The sequence below is a fragment of the Lithobates pipiens genome, unplaced genomic scaffold (genome assembly GCF_037356315.1).
Source record: "Lithobates pipiens isolate NorthernLeopardFrog02 unplaced genomic scaffold, aLitPip1_a1.2 Scaffold_19, whole genome shotgun sequence".
NCBI lineage: Eukaryota > Metazoa > Chordata > Amphibia > Anura > Ranidae > Lithobates > Lithobates pipiens.
Window position 1 is genome coordinate 512304372 of NW_027507764.1, and position 21689 is coordinate 512326060.

At 41.9% G+C, this 21689-nt stretch overlaps 1 protein-coding gene across 9 annotated transcripts in view; it reads left to right on the plus strand.

Moving 5' to 3' along the window:
• Nucleotides 1-21689, plus strand: part of RIMS2 (regulating synaptic membrane exocytosis 2) — a 982185-nt gene that overhangs the window by 639298 nt on the left and 321198 nt on the right. For all 9 annotated transcript variants that reach the window (XM_077493146.1, XM_077493148.1, XM_077493153.1 and 6 more), the window contains 2 exons: nucleotides 11445-11575; nucleotides 19671-19842. In XM_077493146.1, the coding sequence (XP_077349272.1) occupies nucleotides 11445-11575; nucleotides 19671-19842 (303 nt within the window). The remainder of the gene's footprint in view (nucleotides 1-11444; nucleotides 11576-19670; nucleotides 19843-21689) is intronic.

The following is a 21689-nucleotide window of genomic DNA, read 5'->3' on the forward strand; positions in this document are numbered from 1 at the left end:
AATAGTTATTTTTTTATACAACTATATAGATAAGACCCAAATGAGGAGGACAGAGGGACTTTGTTCCAAATCAGGGGCAGTCCCTTGAAATCAGCTATGCCCATGGTAGCTGCAACCCTACTTTTCTCGGCATCCACTTTGCCTGCAACCCTACTTGTCACAGCACCCACCATGCAGTCATCCCAACTTCTTTGTGCCCACCCTACCACCAATCCTCTTTGTCTCACTGAGCCTGCAGCCACTCTTTTCTCAGTACCTATTGCACCTACAGCCCCCCTTTTATCACCATCCATCGTGCCTGCAGCCTCACTTCTCTCATCACCCAACATGCCTGCAGCCCACCTTCTCTCACCACCCATCATGTCGGCACTCTTACTTTCACCACTTCACCTGTGTGTGCCTCCCCCAATCTTAAAAGAGAAATATGGACTAAAAAAAAAACACAATGCTCCGGCACTCTGCATCACACTGTTACCTCATCATCACTCATCATTGGATCTCACCTCCATATCCAGCCACAGTCTGTGATCAGTACTGCCATTGGGAGTCCCCTCCTTCTTCACCTCCCGATCCTTGTTCTACTCCTGCCGCCTCTCTCTGAGTTCACAGAAGCCAGAACTACAGAGGAGGCATCAGACATCAATGTGCGCTGACAGTCAATGCTCTGCATTGAGAACAACAATGGAAAGTGGAAACAGCATCTGCCACAATGTTGATTTGCAGCAGAACCCCCGGGGACCACCAAAATCTTCTCGTGAACCATCACTGACCTAGAACAGGAAGTATGTTACTGGCAGGATCATCAGATGAAAATTAAGCAAAAAAAAATCCTAAAAAAAATAAGAAAACAAATGCAGCCACCACATCTGAGGACTGGTATGTTGCAATATATTGCCATTTTTCTTTTAGATACATGTGGGCTTCCTGTGTTCTGTAAACATAACTCTCTTCATCCTGGGATCAAAGAGTAGGATATGGTAATGCCATTATGCGCATTCAGGGCAAATTGACAGTCTCTTTAAAGCCCACACACATCCCACTTATGGTCATCTCAGCCCTCACTTTGTTGCAGCCACTACAAAAAAAAACCCTGTGTACCTGCACCTCCACATTGGATAATTTTGAACTTTACAAGGGTTCCAAGTATCCATATGACTTGCATATGACACAGGAAACTGCTGTATGTAACGCTATTGCTGAACACTTAACAGGACACTTGACGATAACGTCAGGTGCATTCACCACCAAAGGAAAAAAAAAAAATCAGCTGCAATTAGGGATCTCCATACAGTGTGTTTAGCTTCAAAAGTCCCCGGGTGCTCTGTTATATTTCTAAATTCAAAGAAGGGATTGGTAATGGCAAGCTGTTTAGATCTCTAAATAAGAGCTATGAACAGATTTCTCTTAGATTCTGCATCTGGTGGGACTCATTATATACATTCCCAGAATTATTTGTTAACTGTGTTCCTCTTATGGCCCAACTCCAGCCAAAACGTTTAATTTTGTTTTGAATGGCACATAGAAGGGTTAAAACTTCTATCAGGTTTTTGCTCTAGTCAGCGGTATTGAGGAGAAATCTCATCAACAGGGACACATAACAAAGAACACATTTTTAGTAGGGCGAGGACATGACTTCCTGTCCTGGTGAGGACCACACCCCTTACTTCTCTAGACGTGGTAGTTCCAATTTTTTACGGTACACTACAAAGGTCTAGTATACACAAAATGTCAGTAGAAAATGCACTAAAGTTAAATTTAGGGCCCACAAACACAATAAATTACCCAATTTTTTTGTAAAATATAAAAGATGAGGTTGCACCGAGTAAATAGCTACCTAATACAACAAACCATCAATTTGTGTGCTCCTGTGAAATTACGACAAACTTCAGTACCATATATTTTCTGTAGGCGCGGTTTTAAAAGCTTCCTATAGGTCTTCAGTTTAGCGTTATAGAGGAGGTCTGGTGCTAGAAGTTTTGGTCTCACTGCGGCGTGCGTGCTGATATATAACATGTATTGCAATCAATGTTTCCATGCGCAGTTTCCATACGCACCTTGTGCGTTTGCATTCAAATGTGGGGATGGGGGGGCATGAAATTTTTTTTGGAGTGGGATCTCATATGCTTGAGTGTAACTTACATTTTTCACAATTAAAATGTTAATTTTTTTTTAACTTAAAGAGTAGCTGTAGCTGCTGACTTTGAATAAACACACACTCACCTGTCCCAAGATCCAGTGATTTGCTCTCCCAAGCTGTCCCTTGCCATGGGCTTCCTTCCCCGGCAACAGAATTTCACAAGTCATGCTGCACTTCCTAACTGGTCTGGCAGTCTCCTGGGGCCTGTGACGTGTCCCAGAAGACTGTAGGAAGGAAGGGGGAGAGGCGATTCATGCAGCAGTGGGAGGGGGTACCTGTCAAAACCCGCCCCCCCAAAAAAAAAATGACACGTCAAATGTGGCAGGCGTGGAGGGGAGGAGTACTTAAAGTGGAACTTCCCCTTTTGGGTAGAGCTCCGAATTACATTTTCTCATTTTCACATAGGGGACAAAAAGTGGGGGTGCATGTTACCAGGAGGGCTGAAAGCAATCCGGAGGTCCAGGACTACTTCCATCTGATAGGCAGCAGTCTGCTTGTCAGATATACATACACTCCTGGTGGTACTCCCCCCCCCCCCGTACAATGTACAGACCTGCCAGTGAAGAGGTTAAAGCTAAAAATCTGGACTGGAAACAAAATACATTATAATTACACTATATTGTCATAGTATTGGGACACCTGCCTTTACACACACATGAACTTTAATGGCTTGAATAAGCGAGTTTGACTCAACCTGATAGAACACCTTTGGGATGAATTACAGTGGAGACTGGGGGCCAGACCTTCTCCTCCAACATCAGTGCCTGACCTAGCAAATGCACTTCTGAAAGAATGGACACACTCCTAAACCTTGTGGACAGCCTTCCTAGAAGAGCTGAAGCTGTTATCACTGCAAAGGGTGGACCAACTTAAAGAGGGATTCCACCTACAAAAAAAAATATTAAAAGCCAGCAGCTATAAATACTACAGCTGCTGACTTTTAATAAATGGACACTCACCTGTCCCGGGTTCCAGCGATGTTGGCAGCCGAGACCAATCGATCGCCTCCGCTATTCTAGGTGAGGGAATCAGGAAGTGAAGCGTTGCGGCTTCACTTCCCGGTTCCCTACTGCACATGCGCGACTCGCACAGCGCACTAGGAATGGTCCGCGCTGTCTCTGGGACCCATGTATGTCCCAGCAGACAGCGTGGCGGGACAGGAAACAGCATAGACTCCCACGGGAGTGGGTGCAAATACCTGTCTTAGACAGGTATCTGCACCCCCCTCCCCCCTGCAAGGTGCCAATTGTGACACCGGAGGGGGGGAGGGTTCCGATGAGCGGAAGTTCCACTTTAGGGTGGAACCCCACTTTAATATTGAACCCTACGGACTAAGACTGGGGTGGCATTAAAGTGCATGTACGTGTAAAGGCAGGCATCACAATACTTTTGCCAAATTTAGTGTACAACCCCTCGTTAAGTCTAGGGGTGCTGGGACAAGGAGAAATACTTATCCTATTCTGCGCTCCAGCAGGCTCTACCTATCTGTGGGACCAGGTTGCTGCTACCTCCTCTCTAAACCGCACACTGCTGCAGTTGCACAGTTGTCTCCTTCAAACACAATGCAGGATTAATAGCCCTGGATTGTACATGATGATATTGAGGAACCTCCCGCAGGCTGGATAGGGGAAACCTAATTGGTATTGCAATGCAGTCAGTCTGCATACAAATACGCTCCTGTACCTGTCTATCTCATACGAATGCAACAAGGAAAATAAATACCCTGTGATAACACCTTGCTGGAAAGTTGGACCACTGCTTTCACACACAACCAGTGGTCCAAGTCTGCAGCATTCGGACACGTCCCCCTGCGCACTGCTCCAGCCAACAGCTCCCTGAGTAATAAATAGGGAGCTTTCAATTCTTCAACTGAGATTTAAGATCATTGGCAGCCAGTGGGAGTCATGCAGTCTATATGCCTGACTCCACAATTGCACCATCACCACTGTCACTTGAAACACAAAAAGGACACCTCCTTTATGATTCCAAAATTTGAGTTTTTATTTTGTTCCTAACCCAGACAGGCTGAGCTAAGACATGCTAGGGGGGGAAGAGTGTCCACACCTAGGATACTTTTACATGTTATTGTTGCAATAATAATTAGTGTAGAGTACCACTTTAAACAAACAAGGCAGAAGATTCAGTTTGAACTTACAATAATAACCTGCTACCAATCAATAAGCTGTTGAAAGCTAACTAACTTTAAAGAAGTTGAGCTGCTGCATAAAGCATTGTTTGGTCCCTATAGGATGCAGTAAATATACGGCTGAATGCATGATGGGGATAAACAAAAACTATACACAAGTTTAATGATCATACCATCCTAATTAGCACTACTAATAAGCTATCCTCTAGACTAACATCTCCAGCTATTTACTTTAGACTAGACAAGGCCACTGAACTTGTAATCGCCACTGTTATAAATGTCTTCTTGTTTTAGAAGGATATCAGAAGTCTTCACAAAATTTAATTAGTACGATATCTTGCATCTTCCCACTCAGTATTATCTAATTGTACAGATATAAGCCCTAATTAGGATTTCATGCACAGTGCTGCCAGAGGTTTAGGCATTTGGCTTATTTAAGGATTTTGTTTTTCTTGTTCTCTAACCTATTATTTTGCACCATTCGTGCCTGCTGGTTTTATTGTAAAAAAAAATTGTAAATAGTTTATTTTTCATATAGATCTAAATATACAATACTTTACTTTGACTGTTCAACTCACAACCCTAGTTGTGCCTGTTTACTAAAATACTGTCATGCTTAAGGGGAGCCTCTGGCTAGGAATATTCAAGTATTTACATAATCTTTATGCTGTAAATTATCTTTAAAACAAGCCTTTACTGACTCCTGTTGCCTGTCAGGTCACCTTGAGGCGAGGTGACAGATGCACACCGTAGGGACCAGGAGTGCACCGCAAGGTTGTGGACCCTACGGCTGACTGCTGCGGATGGGAGACAGGTCCCACCGGGGTTAGAGCATAAGATTCCCTGGGGCGCAGGGTCTAAGAGCCAGCAGGTGTTCACCAGAGCCTCGAGTGGTGAGGATGGACTTGGCTGCAACTGGCTCCAGGTCGCGACCCCCAGGGTCCCCCAGCTCACACCCACAGTAGGCAACAGGAGGATAGGGATGGTGAGGGACAAAGCCAAGGTCGGGGCCACAAGCAGACAAGAATAGTCGGGGGCACGCCAAAAGGTCAGGATCACAGGCAAACAGGAATAGTCAAAGACACGCCAAAGTCGGTAACGGAAAACAGTAGAAGAGCACACGGCAGGTAACAGGAAGCTAACACACAAAGGAATACACAATGGTTGATCAGCACTGATGGCCTGCAGTGCACAGGTTAATATAGGGCTCCCTTATAGGGCCTGGGGTGGAGCCATGCTTAGAGGAGAGGTTATAAAAACCATCAGGTGGAAGTGGCTGGCCTCTTAGTCTGAACACATGAGGGGAGGTAAGCAAACACAGGAAGATCACTGCATAACCATGAGATTGCCACAGGCAGTGTGGAATAATTGAACCTCAAAGTTCATAGCACAACCACTGAAGTTCTCCAAGTCATTCTTTTAATAGCTCAGCTCATCCTGCCTCCCTCTAGCAGAAACTCACCCTGCTCCCTCCTCCTAGTAGGATTTGAGCAACTGAGCTCACCCTGCTCCCCTCTCCCAATAGTAACTCAGTAGTTTGGCTCACTTTGCTCCTCCGTATTAGGAGTAACTCAGCAGCCTTCTAATCTATAAAGCCAAAACAGTGTCCACTTTAGTGTATCTATTGTAAAAGTTTTAGGATGAATTGCTCCACAGTGCCTAAAGCTACAGAGGTGAGGGCCTGATTCCAAGTGCGTCCACTGCCTGTTTCGAGTACATTAATATTTTAATGTCCATAAACGTGCCACAGATTCACATTGAGGGCTGCCATAATACAGAGAGAATAATATTGGCCCACTGTTTATTTTGTTGAATTAGACAATAATAGTCAAACAGTCAAACAAATATTTGAAACAAAATAAGGATATACTGAAAAGTTTCAGAAATGTACTTGTCCATTATAAGTTGCCTTAGTAGGTGGCCACTCATGAAATAGTCAGGTAGACAGTGCTTTCTTTATTTTAAATTAGCATCTTCCTTCCAGATAAATTGAGATCAAATTAGGCTGACAGTGAGAAAGCATAGTAGGCTGTAGACATGGGGAAAAAAGCAGAGCAAGACTGACTAACAGTAAATCATATTTGTAGCCTTTTCTATCTACAACATATTCATATTACATCTGTTGGTTGCAGGTGGGACCAACGTTGAGACTATGCAGAGAGATCAGGCAGGGTTTAAGCATCTGTCAGGAGGCAGACCTCCAACTTCTAAAGAAAAACTGCAGAATCAGAAAATGTGAATCTTCATGGTTAAACAAACCATAAAGTAGAGATGGAGTGATAGAAGCAAGGAGCACTTTGTCTTATCTACCTATAAAACTTAAAACATGTTAAAAAAGTACTTTCGGTATTTAGAGAAGTTCAATACCACATAGTATATCTGATGCACAGATCAAAGAAGTTGAGGACTTCTGCTCTATTAGATACAAGTAACGTTTTGCTTTGTCCTCATTGCTGAACTGATGCAATGGAGAGCCATAAGCTGCCCACACTGCGCTATTGTATTCCGGCAGGACTCCTCCGCTCAAGAAAAGAAAAACAAAAAAGGGAACGTGTACACCCAAAGGCTATCGCACAAAATTTGTTTATTAGAAATAAAACAGCATCATAGGTATGCATGTGGAAATGAAGCAGCCATCTCCACAGAGAGTGCTATCTGCCAATAAACACAAAATCACCCTCTAAATTCAAATCCCAACCCTCCCATAAATAACCCCCCAAGAATTATTCACCCCCACTATTCCCCTGGCCCCCGATGGTATGGATTAGAGCCTCCCCTGGGAGCTGGGACAGCGCGGCTGCGACAACCACCATGTCTAATCTCCCCAGATGGTACCCCTAAAATGCACCTGCACCTTACCAATATTCAAAACAAGGGACAAAAGTGGTGATCCCTTGGAGCCACACTCGGATAGCTTTACACCTTATAGCCTAATTAGGTGAATGTAGTGAGCACCTCCGTTCTGGGTGAGCCCAGAGATCAGTCCCACACCACGCTAAGTACAACTGTTGAGTTATACATATGTGCGATAATGTCCCGATCCCAACTATGTGGGTAAACTTGGATGCCTGTATGTCTATGGAAAGAGTCGTAAGTTGAATCTCAGATGTCCATGCACTGCTGAATTGGATGATATAGAACACACTGTAGCTGGTTTAATCACTGATACATCAATGTGTAGCATTTCAGATCACACAGTCAATGAGGTACTTTGACTTATCAAACAGCGGCATGTGTCACAATAAACACAGTATATTGCATCCGATCCGGCCAGTGCGCAAAATTGATCCCATTGCTCCGGATACCCCTGAAGCAACTGCCAATATGATCGATCTGCAATTGCTGAAAGTACTTACTTTCCTTCCTCCAATGTGGGCTTGATGTAAATTGGAGTCCTCCAGTTCCAAAATCAAATACAGGCATACCCTACTTTTAAGTACACAATGGGGTTTATTTACTAAAGATGGAAATATAAAATCAGGCTCACTTCTGCATAGAAACCAATGAGCTTCTAACCCCAGCTTGTTCAATTAAGCTTTGGTAATAAAACCTGGAAGCTGATTGGTGTCTATGCAGAAGTGACCCTGATTTTGCACTTTCCAGCTTTAGTAAATAAACCCCATTGTGTACTTATAGGTGCGGTATGCCTGTAGCTACTGGCTGGATATAGATGAAAGTCGAGGTGCTGTGTGTAAAGCAGCTGATGCAGTACAGCTGATTCCTCTGTGAATGCCAATTACACACAGTTCCCGTATTGAATCAAACTCCCAGGGAGGGAGAGGGATTGTTGACCCAACCACAGCGTGACAGGGGGTAACTATAGGCTGTTAACTGGCAATTGACAGATGATTGAAAGTCCCATGTTGGAATGTTCTGAAAGAACGATAGGTTAAGAGTCGCTATGGATCTCTATAGATGGCTATGTAGCCAAAGCTTGTGGTGCTGCAGGGGATGGAGGGGAGAGTGCATTCCTATGTCTGGTCTACATGTTTCATTCCGCCCCCGGAACTTCGTCAGGATAGACTCCTCCGCTGCCAAAATCCACTGATCAGCACTGAAGCCATTAGCTAAAAATGCTGATTGAGCAAAAATATACAGATAGTCCCGTTCAGGAGGTGTCAATCACTAGATCAAATCCTCCCAAACGGGAACGGCCATATATGAATTGAAATTCGTCCATTTCTTGCAAACCGGTTGAATTTCAATCCATGTATTGTCAGCTTTAGTATCTTTTTAGAGCTATTCATTCAACAGTGCTGAAGTTATGTTTTGCACTTCAGCAGGGAACTCTCCCCCATCCCTGACATGGCTATGGCAACTAAGCTCATTTTTTTTAGCCAAGTAGGCTTGTCACCAGACTTTGATTTATCTTTATATTTCTATGGAGGATCTAAGAAAGTACATGATAAAAAAAATGATTTGCAATGGTCTCTCTTGTGGCTTCTCCACCATAATAAATGCAGAACTTTCTTGGCTTGGCTTTTCCTGGATGTGTCATGCTGAGAATAGATTTCTGGTGGAGAATTAGACTCTTCCCCTACTCCACCCCAGACAAAGAACATTTCAGATCCAATTGCATTTTACAGCAAAACACTACTTTGAGGCTGGGTTCACACTGTGTGCATCACGGGGCACAGCAGGGGGTCCGGTGCGTCGTCGTTCACGGTCTGAATTAGGTCAGAATGTTTGGCTGACTTTGGACCAGAAATGCAGCCAAAGAGGCACAGGACTCCACTGAGAGCCAGTCGCACTCTCCTGTCATGCGGATTGAATGTGGGGAAACCTGCATCCAATTCGCAATAGTGTGATCCCAGCCTAAAGGGTATGTTAACCCTAACAGTGAAATATCCAATTTGGGTTCTTTTAATCTATTAAATATACAATTGAAAGAGTTTTGTTACATTTGTTCCATAAGCACAAAAAAAATCTTAATTTTTCCAGAAATTGTGCCAGCTGATTTTTTTTCCCCTTGCTCTCTGCTTCTGCTGACCATTACATTGTTCTCAAGGATCTTTGAGACCTACAGAGCCACTCCCCTCTATGCAATGGATAAGAAGAGGAAGGAAGTAATTGTAGTCCTGGGTTGACAATGCTACTTCTCCAGTACAGTACACAGTACTGAGTAAGTGTTGTCACCCAAGGACAGGTGTGTTACTGGCAGGATCAATAGGTGAAAATTTTGTTTTTTTAAAGTTTGAAAATAGAAACATAATGAATCCAGGGTACCTAAGGACCAATGAGCTGCAAAATATTATATTTCGGGGTTTAAAAACCCTTTACCTTTCTTTACATATATCCACAATAGGTTCCATAGTCTTTTTACTTTGATAATTTTGGTTTACTTTGGTAAATTGCAAAGGTTCCCCTGTGAAGCTGTTGTGTAGGCCCATCTGACTTCGGCCTTTTTTGTAGAGATCTTCAAATCAGACATGAAGTCCCACAATGCATTGCTTGCATAACTGTTCATTGCACTCAGTCACAAGACAAATCTTGCCTTACTAGAGAGAAAACTTTGGTCAGAAAGGGGTGGTCACTGACCACAGAGAAAAACAGTAGAAAACGTGCCTATGGTTTTATCAAGTAAAAAGCAAAGACTGCCAGATGCAGTTTTTGTAACAAGCAATTGAAGACAAGTGGGGAAACTTGTCAGGGACTGAAGAAAGGCAAAAAAATAACATTAATAAAACATGTAGAATAATTGACAGTTTTTCCTCTGAAAATGCAGATGCATCTGTACTCTTAAAGTGGATCTCCACTCAAAATGAGAAGCTCCGCTTGCCTGCCTCCTCGCCGTTCCACTGCCATAATTGGCAGCTTTTGAGGGGGAGCGGGTACCTGGTTTTGGCAGGTAACCGCTCCCACTTCCGACTCAGTTCGCCACGACAAAGTGAGACACAATTTTGGCCCCCCCCCCTACTGCCCCCCACAGCCAGCCCATTCACAGAGTGCAGCACGATTTACAGCTGTGCAGTAGGAAACCGGTGGTGAAGCTGCAAAGCTTCACTGACTATTTCAACCATTGTCACCAGGACAGTAAGACGCAGACCTGACAGAGGTTTTAACTTATTGATGAAAATAAAGTGTTTTGCCACTGTCTTTTACCACACTGGAAAGATTTACCCTCATTTACTGTCACAACCGGAAGTAAGGAGACGTCTCTCCAAGGGAGGCACAGTAAAAAACTATTTCTACACCTACATGTCCAAATTTTTTATTTAAAGGCTTGGCTGATATTGGGCATTTAGGGTTTCTATATGTAAGCCATGCATTAGATGTGCAGTAATCCAAATTAAACAGATTGCAGCTTTCATAAATTTAAAGGAGTCTCATTAATGTTCTGCTATTCCTCCGTTGGTTGTCCAGGGTCTCGGCTACTGGACTTTACTAATTAGCAAACCACTATCTGTTGGGCTACTGAGTAAGCATTGTGTGATGTATATTAAAATGAAGGTTGTAGCTATTGGTTTCTAACATTAAAGCGTTTGTTATCCCAACATTTCATATCCCTAATATGTGGCTGCTGTACCATTTACTTGTATGATAAAGTATCCTGTTTTCTTTTAATTGCTTCATTTGTGTTAAATCGCTGACATTCCTGCCAGTCCCCTTGCTTTCCTATTAAAAACTGAGTACACTAAGCAGGAGGACACACCATGGTCAGTTGTCTAGCTGTGCTGGGAACCCAGTCTGCTCTCCTCCAATGATCAGACCTGTACTGACACACACTCCCTTCTGAGTCTGTCACTGGGAAGCTCAGTGTGCTGCTGCCCCCCCCCCCCCCCCCCCAGTTCTTATGCAGCTGGGAACAGAGGGCATGTGATCAGTTATAAAAAAAGGGAAAAGGGGTATTTATAATGGGTTTTTTTTTTGTTTGTTTTTTATCTATACAAAAATGGTTTGCCTTTCATTTCCATTTTAAATTGAATGGGTTGTTTTACAAGGTGATCGTTTACAAAAACTTTAAGGAGCAGAATTACTGAGCATAATTGATAAAGCAGTGGGCAGTACCGAGCATGTGCAGTAAACTATAGGTCATCTAGTCTTTAGCCATCATTCAGTTTGCATTCAGAGTTACATTTGTTAGTAGGATCTTCAGTATTTTATAAACTATAATTATAGAAACATACTGCTAATAAACATTGTATTCTTTCTACTCTGCAGATAAAACTCTGGTATGACAAAGGCGGTCATCAATTAATAGTCACTATATTAGGAGCTAAGGACCTACCATCGAGAGAAGATGGGAGACCGAGAAATCCTTATGTTAAAATTTATTTTCTTCCAGATCGAAGGTAAGTCACATACATAGTCACATGGTTAATAAGGTTGAGAAAAGGCCAATGTCTATTAAGTTCAAATTCTCACATCTTAGCTTTGGTCCACAGCATCCTTTCTCAACCTTTTGTGATATGGTGGCCAAAACAAACCTAATATTATAGATGTGAGTTTGCAGGTGATTTATATAGAGGCAACGCTATATTAGCATCAGGTTTTTAATCTCCCTTTTTGTATACATCCCAAAATTTTGTTTACTTCTGCTGCTAGACAATGAGTGGTGTTAACTTACTGTAGCTTATTATTAACCAGTATTCCTAAGTCTTTCTCCTGCACTTTTTCGCTCAACGGTAATTGATTAATTTATAGATGACGGTGCTGTTGCCCAGGCCTAGGTAACCTTACAATTTTCAACAATTAAATCTAACTTGCCCTTAAAATCTCCATGTTGCTATTTTCAAAGAGACTACTTGCCTATTTAGGTCCCTCAGGGTCTTTGTAATATTCTCTCCCAACCTACTTAGTCACCTTCACATCACTGCTGTTCCTTCTTCCACAGCCGCCACAAAATACCATTTTTCAGTTGATGTAAGAGCTTACAGGGGGAGTGGGTGACAGTGTTCAGGCTTAGAATTGCATCAAGGGAAGATGCCACATGCTCCCCTATACCCAGAAACACCCAGTATTTTGTGGCAGCTGTGATAGAAGGAGTGGTGGGTGAGTATAACTGGATGAACTTTAAAGAGACCTTGTCACTTTGCCCTGAATGGTCAAAGTGACAGGGTCTGTTTAACATTCTTGTGAAGGTTGTTTTAGCATATGGAGCAAGAGTTTGGAAATAGAAGGATATCTCTGATGCTTTGTCAGTGGACAAAATAGCTACTGGTCAGTAAACCGAACCAAACAGAATGCTTCTTTAGTTGGTCAGGGTATGCCTTAAGAAGGGTGCAATTGTATTTTCTCAAACTGATCATAGTTAGGCAATTGAGGCTAAAGTAAGACCTGTGTCTAAGTCTGAGTACTGAAGCCTTTGGACCAGAATGAGAGTCAAAAATCTAGTATTTTTTCAAATGAAGGACAGCTATTTCATCCATCTTTCTTTCGAAGGACAGTTTTACTTTAAAGAGTTGAGCTTTCTTATTGAAATCGTCTTACTTTAGGGAGATTTCAAATAATCAACATTATTGAAGAGTCCACCTTTATGTTGATATTGAGGCTTTGGGGGGCTCCTTTGTTTTTCAACAGTAAGGTTTGCACCGCCATTCTGGTCACCTCTGGTAAGGTCAGATTTTTGGCTGGACGCCAATGTTATGTATTGTTATTTGATCTTAAAATGATTACCCTTTGTATCACTTGCCCTACTCTGTTAGGTTGTAAGCGCTCATGAGTAGGACCCTGGTATTGTATTGTGACTTTACTGACTCCCTTAATATTATAAAGTGCTGCGTAAACTCTTGGCACTGTATAAATCCTATATAATAATAATAATGAAAAGAGTTTGTATCTGTAAATGTATCAAGGGTTGATGCTGAATGCAAGGCTGAATTTGTCACCCAATAAACATGTCATCAGACCAAAATACATACGCAGCACCATTTCTCTTCATTTGCTGTCAGGCTTCCTAAACTGTCCACAGCTAAGGAGTGGAGAATGTATCCTTACAAAACCCGAAATGCTGGGAATTTGATGTCTGAGTACCCATTCACACTGATATAGTGCAAATCTGATGCAATTTCTGTTGTGACAGGTGCAAATTTAATGTGATTTCTAAGGGGACCTGGGCATAGCTGGAGATTGAATTTCCACCGCACCCACCCTAAATTCACACGGGACCCTTTTTTTAACCGGATAAAAATTGCACCACATTGATGTAAACAGCCTTCATTGGATACAATGCTTTTTTTAGATGAAATGCGAATCTATGCTTTTTAGATCGCATCTTATCTGCGTAGAATTTGCATAAGTGTGAACCGGCACTGAAACAAAAGAATTCTTTGATGTCCAGAACAAGTACCGTATATACTCGAGTATAGGCCGACCCGAATATAAGCCGAGGCCCCCAATTTACCCCCAAAAAAACTGGCAAACTTATTGACTCGTGTATAAGCCGAGGGTGAGACATGCCTGTCCATCCCTGTGTGTGTGTCCGTCCATCCCTGTGTGTCCGTCCATCCCTGTGTGTCCGTCCATCCCTGTGTGTCCGTCCATCCCTGTGTGTCCGTCCATCCATCCCTGTGTGTGTGTGTGTCCATCCATCCATCCATCCCTGTGTGTGTGTGTCTCCATCCATCCATCCATCCATCCCTGTGTGTGTGTGTCTCCATCCATCCATCCATCCCTGTGTGTGTCTCCATCCATCCACCCATCCCTGTGTGTGTCTCCATCCATCCACCCATCCCTGTGTGTGTGTGTATCCGTGTGTGTGTGTGTGTCCAGCCTACCTTTGTCCCGAGCCTCCGTCCCGTGCCTTGCCTCCTTGCCTCCGTTCCGTCCCGTGCCTTGCCTCCTTGCCTCCGTTCCGTTCCGTCCCGTGCCGTCCCGTGCCGTGCCGTGCCTTGCCGTCGTGTCGTGCCTTGCCTTGCCTCCGTCCCGTCCCGTCCCGTGCCGTGCCGTGCCTTGCCTTGCCTTGCCTTGCCTCCGTCCCGTGCCCTCTTCGGCGGCCATTGTAAAATTCAAAAGCCGCGCCTCCTCCTTCGCCTGTGATAGGCGGAACACTGAATTTCCCAGCAGCCTGTGTTCCGCCTATCACTGACGTCGTATCATCCTCGTCCGTAGTACGAGGATGATACGATGTCCGTGATAGGCGGAACACAGGCTGCTGGGAAATTCAGTGTTCCGCCTATCACAGGCGAAGGCGGAGCCGGAGGCGCGGCTTTTGAATAGAATGGCCGCTGTCTGTCTGCTCGACACGCTGATCGAGCGGGCAGACAGCGATGACTCGAGTATAAGCCGAGGGGGGCACTTTCAGCCTCAAAAAAGAGGCTGAAAATCTCGGCTTATACTCGAGTATATACGGTAGTATTATTGTTTGTTTCACTTCCAATGTCTGTGGATCAGCACGTTGTGTTTATGGGTGTCATCACACAGAGATAATGTTGCATTACTACTACTAATGAAGAGGGTAGTCTGAAAATACCAGTTAACTTTTAATTAGGTTTCATATCACTTACTGAAGGTCATTAAAGTATTTTAATTGCAGATAACCGATCTAAATGTGCACACATCCTATTAGAAAATTCAAAGGCAGCACCTGCAAAATGCATGGAAGCTTCTGTTTGGTAATAAATAAAATACGCCAATAGGTTTTAATAAAAGGTGTTTAATGAATAGCGAACAGTATTTAGATGTGAAAAGGGGATTCGGTGAAAGCAATGATTTGATTTTTTTTTTTTTTCAATTTTAACTCCTTGCAACCTCCCTGTGCTGCAAGTTTGAAAATGACTTGCTAAGATATTGCTAGACTTGCCAGACTTCACAAGTTTTTTGCACAATAGCATCGCATGACGTCAGATCAACTTTCTTTGCAAACATTTTTCAAGTCTGCTGCAAGTTCTGGTTCAGTTACATTATGCTATAGTCATGCAACCACAGGGGTCACTGTGGCTGAATTTTCATGCTGTAGACTTAGAGGGGCTCTTGCTGCAGACTCCCCACTGCAACTTTGCTCTTGCTAGAGACTTGCCATGCACAGTTGCAACAAATTGGAAAAGTGTCAACTAGAACTTGGGGTTCAAGTGCTCTGCAAGTGTATAACTTGACAGTAAAAATGTGCAGCAAGTTACAATTCAACATTGCCACAAATTTGTGGCAAGTTATCCTTGCCATCTGGGAGCTTGTTCTAAGATGTGTTCTCCATAATTTGTATGTAACCCCAGTGTTTGTGTGGTTTTCTCCAGGTACTCCCAATTCAGCTAATTGGTCTCTACCTTACCTGAGTCACTGCCTACCATATTACTGGAAGATTCAAGTTTTCTCTGTACTCTCAAAAGCCTTCCTTCAGCACAGCTGCAGTTTCTATGTTGCCTGGGTTCAAATAAAATTAATTTTGTTTTGAGGGTCATTTACATTTTTCTAGGGAGGTTTGACCCGGGTCTCTTTTTTTCTCCCAGTGTGGGTTAGATGGCAGTAATTAGGGTTGCACTCTAATGCATAGAACACGCAATCAGAAAATTGGAGGTAAAATACTGCTTTCTGAGCAATCGAATCGTTAGTACGCAGCTTTCAAGAGCTGATCACAACAGTTAATGCGAAAATATCCAAAGGGACAAACGTGAAAATTATTCTTGTACAATACCAAAATGTCAGTATATGTCAGTATTTTGTTGAACCACCTTTTGCTTTATTCCAGCCTTTAGTCTGTTGGAAATGTTGGGATATGTCTCTACTAACTTTGTACATCTAGACTTTGCAATATTTGCCCACTGTTCTTTGCAGAACTGCTCAAGATCAGTTAAATTTGATGGTGACTGTTTGCGAATTGCAGTCTTCAAGTCATTGTATATAACTGAATTGGATTTCTGCCAGGCATATCATTTGGTGTTGAGGCCAAATAATAAAATTTTAGTCTCATCTGACCATAACACCTTTTTTTCCATGTGGCCTCAAAAATGTTTAAGGTGGTCAGATTAGACTAAAATTTTATTATTTGGCCTCAACACCAAACACTATGACTGGCCGAAATCCAATCCAGCTCACCATCCAAATAACACCATTTCTACAGTAAAGCATGAAGGTGGTAATATCCTGTTTTGGGGATGTTTCTCTGCAGCAGGGACTGGAACACTTGTCAGTATATAAGAAAAATGGATGGGGTAAATACCATCTAATTCTTGAGGAAAATATGCTGCCCTCTGCCAGAAAGTAGTCAATGGGAAGAAGGTTTACCTTCCCAAGGTTGACCCAAATCACACAGAACAAATGACCACACAGTGGTTGAAGGAGAAAAAGGTGAATGTCTTTGCATGGCCCAGTCAGAGCCCAGACTTAAACCCCATTGAAAATCTGTGGAATGACTTGAAGACTGCAATCCACAAATGGTCACCATTAAATTTTTAACTGAACTTGAGCAGTTCTGCAAAGAAGAATGGGCAAATATTGCAAAATCTAGATGTGCAAAGTTAGTAGGGACATATTTCAACAGGCTAATGGCTGTAATTAAAGCAAAATGTGGTCCAACAATATACTGACATAAGGGGTGATCCTTTTTCCAACTCAGTGATTCTGTTTATGAATTTTTGTTATTTTTTCTGACATGTTGGTGTTATATCTTTCACTTGGATGCTATAAGTTAAGTTGATAATAAATCAAAAAATGTCTGTCTTCATTTTAGGCTGCAAAGCAACAAAATGGGTATAGAAAATAATTATTCCCCCCTCCCTCCCCCCTTTAAAAGAATCACACTGTGTGTAACTATGTTATTGGCAACCATAATCAAAAGACAGACAACTGCTCTATTGAGAATATAACATACACCATGCAGAGAAAGAGCCATCTTAAAGATGAAAATGGGCAGCACCTGATGCACAAAATGTTATAGAAATTTAAATATTTAGAAATCTGTGGTGCAGGCTATGAAATCTGGTATACATAAAAAAACAACTATATACATAAAAAAGTGCAGTGCTAATATGATACCTGTGGAAAAAACAACAATAAGATATAGAACGATGACCTCCTTCCTATGTGTGAAAAACATATATGTAGACAAAAGTATCTGTGCTCTATATCTTAAAAATAAGACAGTACTCATGTAGTTTGTTTAATAATCATGAGATAACTGACATTCAATTATAAAAAAAAAAACATCATATGACGCAAAATATTAAATGAATATAGAGTCATAAGTGATTATTTAAAGTCCATCAACATAAGTGCATAGTGACATGGTGACTTGAAATATATGCTTTGTGCAGGCACAATTTTCTAGTAGACGATCTACCACCAATAAGTACAAGGCTTAATGGAAAAGTTGAACCCAAATAGGTATACGCCTAACGAGTCAGTAAAGCTTGTGGTGTAATACACCCAGGGGAACCATCATCGGCACACACAGCATCAAATTGGGGATGTAGACTCCTATTGGTCCTCCACAACACTGCTTCCATTGGGTACCCACCAAAAGGGGTAATGGCCAGAGGATGAATCAGAAGGTCTCTCCCAAATGTTGTATTTTATAAGAAGAAGAAGAAAAAATAGGCCACATAGTGTGATTCCATTTCAATGAGAAGGATATTTATTGTATAAAAAAGGGAACACTCACATTTGTGAAGATAAAAAAAACACTTGTAATAAAAGATCATGATGCAGTGGTATCAGCAACAAGACATCATCTGGGGTGCTTGTCAAGATGATGTCTTATTAGACGAAACACGTTGGGACGGGCTCTGCTGATGCCACTGCGTCATGATCTTTTATTACAAGCACTTTTCTATCTTCTATGTTCCCTTTTTTATACAATAAATACCCTTCTCATTGAAATGGAATCACACAATGTGGCCTATTTCTTCTTCTTCTTATAAATACAACATTTGGGAGAGACCTGGGTACCCACTGGAAGCAGTGCTGTGAAGGGCCATAGGAGTCTACATCCCCAATTTGATTCTGTGTGTGCCGATGATGGTTCCCCTGGGGTGTATTACACAAAAAGCTTTACTAACTCCTTAGGCGTATGCCTATTTGGGTTCAACTTTTCCGGTAAGCCTTGTACTTATTGGTGGTGGATCATCTACTAGCAAATTGTGTCTGGACAAAGCATATATTTCAAGTCACCATATCACTATGCACTTATGTTGATGGACTTTCATTACTCATTTATATGACTCTATATTAGTTTATTATTTTGCTTCATATGATGGTTTTTATAACTGAATGTCAGTTATCTCCTGATGTTTTAAACAAACTACACGAGTACTGTCTGATTTTTCAGATATAGAGCACAGACACTTTTGTATACATATATATGTTTTTCACACATAGGAGGTTGTTGTATTGAGCATCTTTCTATATCTTAGTCCTTGTACACACGGTCGGAGATTCCGACAACCAAATACGTCGGATTTTGTCCGACGGATTTTGTCCGAAACTGTTGCATACACACGGTCGGACAAAGTTGTCGGAAAATCCGACGTAGTTACGTTATTTCGTTAGGACGGGACTACGTTCACGCTATTAGCCAATAGCTTTGGTGTAGGAATTTGATCTGAGCATGCGTGGCACTTTGTCCGATCGGAATTCTCTACACATGATCGGAGTATGTCCGATCGGAGCATTTTGTCGGAAAATTTTACCAACAAGTTGGAAAACTTGGTCTGTCGGATACTCCGACGGAAACAGTCCGATGTAGACCACACACATTCGGAATATCCGACAAAATGGTCCGATCGGACACATTCCGTCAGAATCTCCGACCGTGTGTACAAGGGCTTATTGTGGTTTGGTCCACAAGTATCATATAAGCACTGCACTTTTTTTATGTATATCGTTTTTTTACTTTGCAAACTGATCTTTTGCTGTGCCGCCTGCTATACACAATTTAAAGAGACAGCATGGTTCACCTACTTTATAATTTTACATATGAAATCTGGTACAATGGTGTCCCAATGTGTAATATCTAGCATATAGAGCAGGGTTTCTCAGCTAGGGTTCCTCTGGAGATTGCTAGGTGTTCCTTGAGCAATGACCAATTTCTGCCTCTCAGATGAGTTCCAACTGACACTATTAATCTTTTTAGCTATCTATAAAAGGGTATTTCTTCTCAGTGACCACAAGTGTAAGGAGAATTCTTCTCACTGACCATCACACTAATATATCATGAGCTGTATATATGGTAATTGTTAGCAGGTGTTCTCTGAAACCGCAAAGTTATTTCAAGGGTTCCTCTGCATTGAAAAGGTTGAGAAAGGCTGATGTAGAGGAACAGAAGAACAGAGGTTAATTGTTAATTTCTGTACCATCTTCTTTTCAAAAAATTATGATTGGGGTGGAAAAGAATATGAGGGTTTCACTTTGAACTAGGTATAAATAAATATTATTACATTATACAACTAATGTCTTGAATTACATTATGTGAATAGTTGTTGAATTCACACCGATTTTCTTTTTCTTTTATTACAGTGATAAGAACAAAAGAAGAACAAAGACTGTGAAGAAGACATTAGAACCCAAATGGAATCAAACATTCATGTACTCTCCAGTTCCTCGGAGGGAGTTTAGAGAACGAATGTTGGAGATTACACTTTGGGATCAAGCCAGAGTTCGAGAGGAAGAAAGTGAATTCTTAGGAGAGGTGAGTTAACTCTTTTACCGTTCTGATGAGGAAAGAGGAATTCTGTCTTTGTTCTATACTTGTACCATTTCTTGTTTTTTTTTTTTTTGTTTTTTTATTTATTCAATCCGACCAGGCTTAACGTAATAGAAATTGAAGCACTGAAATGTAAATAAGGAACTGCTGAGGGGTTCAATGTGTCCAATTTCACTTAGAAATCTTTGTAGACTGTAGTGAAAAGACATGTTTTCTTGTAGCAGTCTAGCAGTGTAAAAAAAAAAAAAAAAAAAAAACTATAACTATAAAGGAATTATTTATTGACTTATTTATTTCTTAGCATTGGCTGGTTGGTTCATTAACCTACTTTTTGAAGTCCCTACATTTCAATACATTCTCAATTTTTTCTCCCTTTTCACTTATATCTAAACTAGCAAAGGTATGCGCCTGTTCCTTAAATGAACTGATTTTAAACAGCACGGCATTTCAGTGGTGCAAGCATAAAAGTATGCATTGTTACAGTGACCATACAGTTTTTTTTTTCTTTACTTTTTTTCAGCTGGAACTTGGTGGAACTCAGTTCCACTACCTCTGGCCTCCTGATTCTTGCTCACCACTATCACTTGTAAACACAGAAGTCCGGCTTCTTTGTTGACCAGTGATAGCTTGTCTTCAACAGATCTGCAGAGTGCAGGATGGGATCAAGAGAGATGCAAGTGTACGGGGTCCTTTGTGGATGCTGACGCTCCCACTAGATGATCTCCAAGCGAGGGAGGAGGTGCCACCTTACAGCAACAAAAATAAGACATGTGAAAGATGGTAGAGCTTTTAAGAAGGAGGAGAGGTTGCATGCAGAGGTCAGAGCTGAAGAGTGGTGAAAGTGAGATGTGGATGGGAGATGCAGAGGTGAGCATTTGTGGAAGAAGGGTTAACTCCGCACTCTATGTGTAGCGCGCCACTGAACTCGGCACTATGTACGTAAAGCACCCCCAAACTTTGCAAGTAGTGCACTCCTGGTATTTAATTCGCCTTTAAGGCCCTCCCAATGTTTGTGGTGAAATTTGACCACAAAAAAAGAGACGAGACAAGTGGGACTTTATATGAGGCATGCACCCAGGAGATAACACGGTGATAATGAATATGGCAGGTACCCAAAATAGTATGGAAGAACCAAAGATGCTGCATATGGTTTTTCCGAAATTTGACCACACCCACTATTTGATGCGGTTTGGGGGGGGGGGGGGTTGGGTGGTTGTGGTTGAGTTCCTGTACCTATTTTCTGAGAAAAAAAAAGCCCTGCATTTATGACTCATTTGTATGTTTGGACACAATTATATAGATATGTGTTCTGGTCAAACAGGGGCACAGTGGGCTATGAGACTCAAAGAGCATTGTCTCCCATTTTCTAGAGAAAAACATTATTCCTATTAAAGGCCATAGTAATAAAAGTATGTCTATGAAGATATTTATGCCACAGGACAGGGTGAATGATTAGTGCAGTAGATATTAGGAAGCTGAATTATCTCGTATTCTATGCTAATGGTCGTGGGTAGTAGTAGAATTGTTAAAGCGGACTACAGGAGTTTAGTAGTCATACCCCCACACCCCTGGGTTAAAGACAAAAAAAGTACACTACCGGTGAAACTGTGCATTCTTGCAAGATTTGGGATCCACAGCTTTTCTAGGATTCCACAGTAAGGCTGAATGATGTCATTGGCCCCCAGACAAGTGGGCCTATGTCTAAGGTAATGTCTAAGGTTGACGCGCTCTTAACGCGTGGAAACGAATCTTAACGCAAGATGCATTTTAACGTTAATACATTCCAATGGCCAAAGTAAATTAAAGTTTTACTAAACCCAGGACCCTGCATT